The sequence below is a fragment of the Salmo trutta genome, chromosome 27, assembly GCF_901001165.1.
Source record: "Salmo trutta chromosome 27, fSalTru1.1, whole genome shotgun sequence".
Lineage (NCBI taxonomy): Eukaryota > Metazoa > Chordata > Actinopteri > Salmoniformes > Salmonidae > Salmo > Salmo trutta.
In genome coordinates this window covers 10,810,841-10,820,387 of record NC_042983.1, presented here as the reverse complement: position 1 = coordinate 10,820,387, position 9,547 = coordinate 10,810,841, and the positions used below count along the sequence as shown (strand labels likewise).

At 42.3% G+C, this 9,547-nt stretch overlaps 1 protein-coding gene across 1 annotated transcript; it reads left to right on the top strand.

The window, feature by feature from the left end:
- The first annotated feature begins 349 nt into the window (after positions 1 to 349).
- Positions 350 to 9,341, top strand: LOC115164046 (neuropeptide FF receptor 1-like). The gene is made up of 3 exons (XM_029716174.1): positions 350 to 725; positions 7,970 to 8,069; positions 8,321 to 9,341. The coding sequence occupies exons 1-3, from the start codon at positions 350 to 352 to the stop codon at positions 9,339 to 9,341; spliced, it is 1,497 nt and encodes a 498-aa protein (XP_029572034.1).
- Positions 9,342 to 9,547: the final 206 nt, after the last annotated feature.

Genomic DNA, 9,547 nt, shown 5'->3' with positions numbered 1-9,547 from the left:
AAACGTACAAAATCAGCAGGGGATCAAATACTTTTTCCCCCCACTGTATGAGATCCTTGTTATTTATTCTGAAAGCAATGTCCTCAAGTCAGATCGAATGTCTATTACAGTGTCTTTGTCCCAATATCCAAACTTGTGCACTACCAAGTATGAAGTGTTTTGGCCACTAAGAAGGATATAAAAAATTCAAATGACTGAATAATTAGAACGTCTAGAGATACTCTGTATGGATACACAATGAATCTGCTAGAATTTCATAAGGAAATGATTTGCTTCTGTTTGTCTGTGTCCCAAGGTGCAGAGTGGTGTGTGAGTGGCTGTGTGCCCCACCCTGAAGAAGAGAGGAGTGATGGAGGTGTGGAGCAGCGAAGAAGAAAAGGGTCTGACTGAACTGGAGGGCTTGACAGGCACCATGATAGCCATGAACTCCTCCGGCCACCTCCTCTACTATAATGCTGCTAACCACACCAACTACACCACCACCAACAATATCACCTATTTCCCTTACTACCAGCACTCCCTCCCTGTGGCTGCTAGCTTCATCCTGGCCTACCTGTTCATCTTCCTGCTGTGCATGGTGGGTAATGTGCTGGTGTGTCTGATCGTGCTGGGGAACCGCCGCATGAGAACCGTCACCAACCTTTTCATCCTCAACCTGGCGGTCAGCGACCTGTTGGTGGGCATTTTCTGCATCCCCACAACGCTGGTGGACAACCTCATCACAGGTAGGTAATGGTTTAACTGACCTGGTGAATGCAACTCTGTATGGGGTGGCGAATGCAACTTTGTCTGAGCCGGCGAACCAAAACTGGTCTACTACATCACATATGTACAGATACAGTGCATCCGGAAATATTCAGACCCCTTCACTTTTTCCACATTTTGTTACGTTAGTGTTGTTCTAAAATTGATTAAATACAAAATGTTCCTCATCAATCTACACACAATACCCCATAATGGCAAAGCAAAAACAGGTTTAGACATTTTTGCAAATGTATAAAATAAAAAAAGATATCTTACTTACATAAGTATTCAGACCCTTTGCTATGAGACTCGAAATTGAGCTCAGGTGCATCCTGTTTCCATTGATCATCCTTGAGATGTTTCTTCAACTTGATTGGAGTTCACCTGTGGTAAATTCATTTGTTTAGAGATGATTTGGAAAGGCACACTCTTGTCTATATAAAGTCCAACAGTTGACAGTGCATGTAAAAACAAAAACCAAGACATGAGGTCGAAAGAATTGTCCATAGAGCTCCCAGACAGGATAGTGTCGAGGCACAGATCTGGGGAAGAGCAACAAAAGTTTGCAGCATTGAAGATCCCCCAAGAACACAGTGCCCTCCATCATTCTTAAATGGAAGAAGTTTGGAACCACCAAGACTCTTCCTAAAGCTGGATGCCCGGCCGAAATGAGCAATCGGGGGAGAAGGACCTTGGTCAGAGAGGTGACCAAGAACCCAATGGTCACTCTGACAGAGCTCCAGAGTTCCTCTGTGGAGATGGGAGAACCTTCCAGAAGGACAACCATTCCTGCTGCACTCCACCAATCAGGCCTTTATCGTAGTGGCCAGGCGGAAGCCGCTACAGTGAAGCATGGTGTTGGCAGCATCATGCTGTGGGGATGTTTTTCAGCATCAGGGACTGGGAGACTAGTCAGCATCGAGGGAAAGATGAACAGAGCAAAGTACAGAGAGATCCTTGATGAAAACCTGCTCCAGAGCGCTCAGGACCACAGACTGGGAGAAAGGTTTACCTTCCAACAGGACAATGACCCTAAGCACACAGCCAAGACAACGCAGGAGTGGCTTCGGGACAAGTCTCTGAATGTCCTTGAGTGGCCCAGCCAGAACCCAGACTTGAACCCGATTGAACATCTCTGGAGAGACCTGAAAATAGCTGTGCATTAACACTCCCCATCCAACCTGACACAGCTTGAGAGGATCTGCAGAGAAGAATGGGAGAAACTCCCCAAATACAGGTGTGCCAAGCTTGTAGCGTCATACCCAAGAAGACTCGAGGCTGTAATTGCTGCCAAAGGTGCTTCAACAAGTTAGTGAGTAAAGGGTCTGAATACTTGTGTGAATGTGATATCAGTTTTTTATTTGTAATACATTTGCAAACATTTCTAAAAACCAGTTTTTGCTCTATCATTATGGGTATTGTGTGTAGATTGATGTGGGGGGGGAACAATATAATCAATTTTAGAATAAGGCTGTAACGTATCAAAATGTGAAAAAAGTGAAGGGGTCTAAATACTTTCTGAATGCACCGTGTCATTTGTCTCTGTCTCGCTCTGCTGTGTGTGCATCTTGCTAACTGTCATGCAAATGGCAGGGGCTGAAGCTTATTGGCTGGAACTCAAATTGTTAGGGGGCTGGCCAATGTGGGGGAAAATGGTGCAGCACAGCTTCCCAAACAATTGTTGATTTTAACTAGGGATTTTGTTGCTAATTGAAGTAAGACATTCTGCTCATAGATTATGCATGTATGAACTACACATTGACACATCCAGACCACAGCGGGAGGTAAAAAAAATACTTAATAGCAAAGTTCCGGAGCATGTCTTTAGTAATTTGTGAATTTACTGAATGACTCATCAAAAACAAAGAACAGAAACATTGTTATAATGAATATAAACAGTGTTGCTGCAGGCAACATTAAATGATCAGAGGAGACATAACAGAGTGAGAAATATTGTCAGAGATCCTTCCTGCTGAATGCTTTTCATGAGTTTGTATTTTTACCACTGGCCATTTTCTTCTTATCTTCTAAAAGCAGGACAAAAAAAATAGGAAACTTGGCTACTTCAGAACTCAATTTACATAAGTATTAATATTTTAGCACTGGGTTTGGATATTGGAGGGACCCATGTATGCCCATAAGCATTGAACATTTTAACCTTGGTCCACCCCACTATCTTTTCGTCACCCCCAAGACCCAATGTAAAGGCCAAACCCTGCCAGTGGACATGCATTACAAGTCAAAACACACACTTACTCATTCCAGGGTTTTTCTTTATTTTTTACTATTTTCTACATTGTAGAATAATAGTGAACACATCAAAAGTATGAAATAACACATGGAATCATGTAGTAACCAACAAAGTGTTAAACAAATCAAAATATATTTTATATTTGAGATTCTTCAAAGTAATCACCCTTTGCCTTGATGACAGCTTTGCACACTCTTGGCATTCTCTCAACCAGATTCATGAGGTAGTCACCTGGAATGCTTTTCAATTAACAGGTGTGCCTTGTTAAAAGTAAATTTGTGGAATTTCTTTTCTTCATAATGCGTTTGAGCCAATCAGTTGTGTTGTGACAAGGTAGGAGTGGTATACAGAAGATATCCCTATTTGGTAAAAGATCAAGTCCATATTATAAAAGAACAGCTCAAATAAGCAAAGAGAAATGACAGTCCATTACTTTAAGACATGAAGGTCAGTCAATCAAGGAATTTTTAAAGTTTCTTCAGGTGCAGTCGCAAAAACCATCAAGCGCTATGATGAAACTGGCTCTCATGAGGACCACCACAGGAAAGGAAGACCTAGAGTTACCTCTGCTGCAGAAGATATGTTCATTAGCGTTATCAGCCTGTCATTTCTCTTTGGTTATTTGAGCTGTCCTTGCCATAATATGGACTCGGTCTTTTAACAAAATGTTTGACTGGTACTGTACATTAACTGACAGAAAGAGCAAATCCTCCATGTAATTAATCGCATAGGGCTAATAGTACTGTAGAGCTCTTTTTACTTGCACACAATATAGCTGGGTCGCCCTGTCCTTTCCATAGGGGTTCACCACCCTGCAGCGCCCCAACTTAACACATCCCAGTCACTCACATCCCACTGAGCAGCCCAGCAGCTAGGGATTGACTAAATGGGTATCTCCCCTGACGTGGGCATGTTTTCAATGCAGACTCCTTTAGTCATACTGTATTCCATATAAGGCATCCAGACCTTATGAAAGTTGCCCAGTATACCCTTTAATCTTGTAATAAATCAAATCTAGTGATACATAACTAGACATTGTGGGAGGATAACCAACCTTCCAATGAATGGCAATCCATGTCTTAGCTGCTATAAATGTTTGGTTACACAGTTTCTTCAGATAAGTTTCCAGTAGCAGCATTTCCAAGCGAACAAAAACAGGAAGAAGGGAGAATCTGTAGACATGCTGTGATGAAAGAACATACAGAATTCAGCCAGCCTTCACAAGACCATAACATATGCAAATATGTCCCCTTCAGTGTTTTATACCTCCAGCAGAGGAATAACATTTCTGAGTGCATGGTATTCAGTTTCACTGGCATATAGTATGTTCTAATGAATGATCTTAAACTGCTGCAATTTATGTCTGAGATTATATGAACATGACTGGGCATTCAAACATATCTCTATCCATTCATCATCATCAATATCTTCTACCAGGTCTTCTTCACATTTTTGTTTTGCATGTTTTGTCTCATTGGGAAAGCCTATATCATCCCTTGATACAGTTTGGAAATTGACTTTGGAGGTTTGTCAGACTGCCTTAAAATAGCACAGAGAGAATAAAGTGTTGTATCTGGAAAAATTCACCTAAGCGCCGTCACAGACTGGTCTTCCCTGGTTGCCTGACCCTGCTGAGAGCCCTGTCACCCTCTGATCCTCCTAAAATGAGACGTGTCAAAGAATTACCTTGGTGTACATTGTTACATTTAATTATATTATTGGATAATATAATGGTTCAATAATTGAAATTACCATTATTCCCAGAACCAAGACTATAGCTTTAAGATTAAGCTGCTGTCCTATAGCTACTTTAGGTCTACCTATCAATTCAAGATGGAACCCCTGTCACCATCTGATCCTGCTAAGACATGGTGAGCAGTGTTGAGTACTGATTGTGCACTAGAGGGCTGCATTCCCCCGGGAGGCCTGTGGTACCTGCGGGTGTTAGGCCAAGGGTCCCGACAGAGATCATTGTGGATACACAGACGACTTTGGGATGACTTTTTTTTTTTGTCCCACAGATTTTTTGGAAACTGTCCTCTTTCTGCATTGTATGCGTTAGCCTACCTATTGTATTAAAAACACATATTTTTCGCATTATTCACACACTCAGAATATGCTGTTTCAACTTCAGTAGCCTGAGATATTATCACAGATCAGATTTGCCCTAACAAAAAATGCCCCTTAGATATTAATTTAGAATCCTCTAAATCTAATTATTGGTGAAGTCACGTCATTGAAAAAAAAAATATTTCGATATACTGTAGGCGACAAGAGTCTCACTAGTGTTGAGTAATGTGCTGTTAAAAGTGATGTAGGTCTTATCTATTTAAAAAGCATATTGAAGTTAGAAGCAATAGGATATGAAGCAATAGCCTACCCGCTGTGGTCAACTATTTCAGCACCGTTTCGCGCTGCTCTGAGACAAGCATGGGGACTGGTCTTGATAAATCACTGCGCACATAGGTTAGGCTACTATGGCGAGCGAGTGTTATGCCTTTTCATTTTCAATAAGTATTGATTACCCATTTATGTCTCTGCCTGCAAATCATCTTCCTAAAAGGTAGGCTATAGGCCTATGCAAAACGTAGCAAGTGTCGCTGTCATCATTCTTGCTGCTTCAAGTTCAGTAGCCATACCTGCGAGTTCAGGTGCGGGTGTGGTCTCAATTAAATAGAGTAGGCTATAGCCTATGCATGGGCGTAGAAGCACAGGGAAGTTACCTGTCCAAGGAAATTTACTTCCTAAATACTTTACTACATTGCCTAGAAATATGCCTAAATATTGATCAACCATATTTCTCAGTCTGAAAATCTTTGAACTCCTAAAAGCTAGGCTATAAAAATAGCTCAATAGAAAGTGCAAGTCTCTCCTACTCTGCTCTCTTCAAACTACATCTAGCATATTGGCTGAGATAGCCCAGTAATACAGGTAGCCTAATATAAGGGCCATGTGAGAATCTCTGTTAATTTAAACAATTTCTAAAGTTATTTTTGCGCATTTGATATTGCCTATAGGGCGCAAAATTGCTGGAACCATGGCTGGCAAGTGAGCTGTGTCACATACGCCTAAAATAACATTGCGGGACTGCAGTTGGGTTTGGGACCAGGGAGTCAGGCAGAAAACCAGCAGGTGCGGGCGGAGTGCGATATGAAAAGCTGTGGATGCGGTGCAGACCTCTACTTTGCACCATGACCGTAATGCCTGTAACGCTAGTGCTGTTTATTACTGTCTCAGTGTGAAAAGTAGGGAATTAGCTAGGGAAACTGACAGATCAATAATGTTACATCGACGTACAGACTAATAAAAGCTCACATTGCACTGAAAAAAACGTCAGAATATCAATCTTCAATTGTTTGGCTGATGGTTTCATCATTTGTTTCAGGTCTAGTGTGATTGAGGCAAAAATAATAGCTAAAGTTAGCCAACTTTTGGCAAGCTCTCTCTCTCTAATGGTACATCAACTGGCAAAAGCTAGCCAAGTGAATTTACTTCTGTTGAAATGGGACAAAACAAAGGCTACAAAACATTTCCATACAAACAACTGCTGTTAGTAATAATAGCCACCTCATATCGCTATCTATCTCACAGATAGCTAGAGGCTAGAGCTGACCTGGCTGTGGTAGCTGCTAGCTAGCGTAGCTAATTCATTCACCTCAGTCGAGAGGGGATGAAACATTAGCTAACGTTACATGTCAGTTACAATACTAGCTCAGAACTGTGAATAAAAACTAGTTTTGTTTTTTTCTGTAAAGTTAAACAGCAGTTACCTGGCCAGCTATATCAGTCAACTAAAGAGTAGCCAGTTTCTGCTCTACTTGCGTTTACAACTCGGTGAAAGAGGTCCACACACACACTGAACTATGCTCAACTCTTGCGTGCTGGTCCAGCCAGCCTTCCAGAAGCTTTGCATGACCCCCGTCCCCAGTGAAAGTTGCACCCCTGTAAAAAGATATGAAAAATGTATCCAAAGTTAGAAACATAGTATGACATTACGGTCAACAACCTTCATCAGACAGAGTAGTACCACTACTGAAGTTGTTTGAGCACCAAACCCCCTTTTTCCTTTGAGACAATGTAGAGTCATAATGAGATTTAATTCACATTAATGATGGGTAAGAGTAGCACCTCGTGGACAAAGATCAGATCCTGATTCTCTACATTCTCTGTTGAGAAACCATCCCTATAAGAATGCTTGTACATATCCTCTTGTCCTCATTATTTATAATGTTAACCTTTTGCATTCCCATTCATTTGAGGAAATTAAATTACTATCGAACTAAAGTGTTTTGTAGAAAGCAATCTAATGAACAGAAAATCATTGCTTTGAGTATCTTGTTAATATACATTTTCTGCAATTTATCTAGGCAACGGGATATAAATTGTGCCAATACCCTGCTGAGCTTGGTGTGATGAAGAGCTTTGTTCAAACATAATTTAGAAATCTTAGACACTGTTTTGAGTTTTATTTAATGCATATTTCATCATGTTCATTTCAGACTGTCATTATGCACTTTCTACTGATGGAAAATGGGGGAATGTAAATTGCTAATTTATAGACTAGTTGTATAACTGTTATACATATAGAGAATGGCTCATCTATAGTTATACAATTTCATGATAGGAAATTACAGCCAAATAGCAAATTATACTTATGATTCCCCATTCTACAGACACAATCGAATTGGTTTTCATTACCATCTTATGCCTTATTCATCAAGTCCTTCAAAACAAACAGAATAGATGTTTAACCAGTGTTTATCTCCATCTGTAGGTTGAGTGATTGTGTCTGTGTAAATGTATATATTGTGCCATCAACTTGTTAGTGCATATGACAACTGTGTACAAGGCCTAGGAAATTGCAGCTGGGAAAGTCTATATATTTTAATTTGTCCTTATTTTACCAAGTAAATTGAACTATATGGCTGCTGTCTCTTTGTAGTTGTTGGTAATTGTCATGGATTTTGTCAACAGGCTGGCCGTTTACCAACACTGTGTGTAAACTGAGTGGTCTGGTGCAGGGGATGTCTGTGGCTGCCTCAGTCTTCACCCTGGTGGCCATCGCAGTGGACAGGTTGGTATGATGTAGCTCTACAGTGAGGCCGGGGAGGGAATTTGGTTGGAGGCAATGATTCTTGTTTACTGTGTAATTTCTCACCTGTGATTGAGGGTGCCCTACAGTGTAGAAATAGCCATTTAACCAGTTTTGAAAGTAAAAAACAGAACATTGGGTGCCCAATATATTTGACCACATTTGTATAGTGCCTTGACACAAAAAACAGCAAGCATTCTTCCTTTTCCTCTCTCCATTTCCACTCTCCACAGGTTCCGCTGCATTGTGTACCCTTTTCAGCCCAAACTCACCCTCCTAGTTGCCAAGGCGACCATAGCGATGATCTGGGTTCTGGCTGTGGTAATCATGTGTCCCTCAGCAGCTGCCCTGACCGTGGAGGAGGTGGCTGATCACTACATGGTTTACAGCCAGAACTACAACATGACCTACCCCCTGTACTCATGCTATGAGAACTTTGCTGACCCGAAGATGAGGAAGGTATACACCACGGTTCTGTTCGCCCACATCTACTTGGTGCCCCTGACTCTCATCACCGTCATGTACGGGCGCATCGGGGTGAAGCTCTACACCTCTGTGGTGTCAAGCAGAGAACCTCAGGATGCAGCACCTCCTCCCCCCCCAGCCAGGCACGAGGGGGGAAGGCCACAGATCTCCCAGAAGAAGATCAAGGTGATCAAGATGCTGATCGTGGTGGCCCTGCTGTTCATGCTGTCCTGGCTGCCGCTGTGGACTCTGATGCTGCTGACGGACTACGGCGGGCTGGGAGAGGAACAGCTGGAGCTCCTCACTGGATACATCTTTCCCTTCGCCCACTGGCTAGCCTTTTCCAACTCCTCTGTCAACCCCATCATCTACGGATACTTCAACGAGAACTTCAAGAGGGGCTTCCAGGCTGTCTGCCAGACGAACTCTTGCTGCCCCACAGGGAATAGGGATGAGGTAACGGGAAGGGGAACTAGGGAAGGTAGAGCAAGAGGTGGGGGTAATGGTGGATTGGATGGAGGCGGACTGAGGGATCCCACAAGCAACCCCAATCCTCTCTTGTTTGGGGCAAGAAACAAAGTATACACCGACGGTAATGTGGCAGACTCTGTGCTCCTTGAGCTGGAGTTGAAGAAGAATTCTAAGGTGGGAAGCAACACGGTCCATGTTGAGGGCAGGGGGACTGGGGCGAGTGGAGGAATGGGGATTGGCTATGTGATGAACAAAAAGGGGATTCATGTTGAGGAGCCCACCAGCCCAATGGGAGTGTGTCAGGCATGGGATCATTAGTGGGGATTGAAACCATGAAGGTGCTTTCAGCATCCCGTATGAATAGAAAAGATAGGCACAGTCTTATTTATTGTCTTTCAGATGGTCTGGTATGTGGACTCATGTCAACATTAAATTAGACCACATGACAAACTTTGATCTTGGAGTCATTCTAAGACTCCAACCACTAAAAAAAAACCTGGGCCCGTATCCACAAAGTGTCTGAA

Excerpts from the sequence above, each read along its gene's own strand:
- LOC115164046 (XM_029716174.1), top strand. The coding sequence starts at position 350 with ATGGAGGTGTGGAGCAGCGAAGAAGAAAAGGGTCTGACTGAACTGGAG. Across the intron at positions 726-7,969 it reads GGTGGACAACCTCATCACAG|GCTGGCCGTTTACCAACACT; the intron begins GTAGGTAATGGT and ends TTTTGTCAACAG. Across the intron at positions 8,070-8,320 it reads GTGGCCATCGCAGTGGACAG|GTTCCGCTGCATTGTGTACC; the intron begins GTTGGTATGATG and ends CACTCTCCACAG.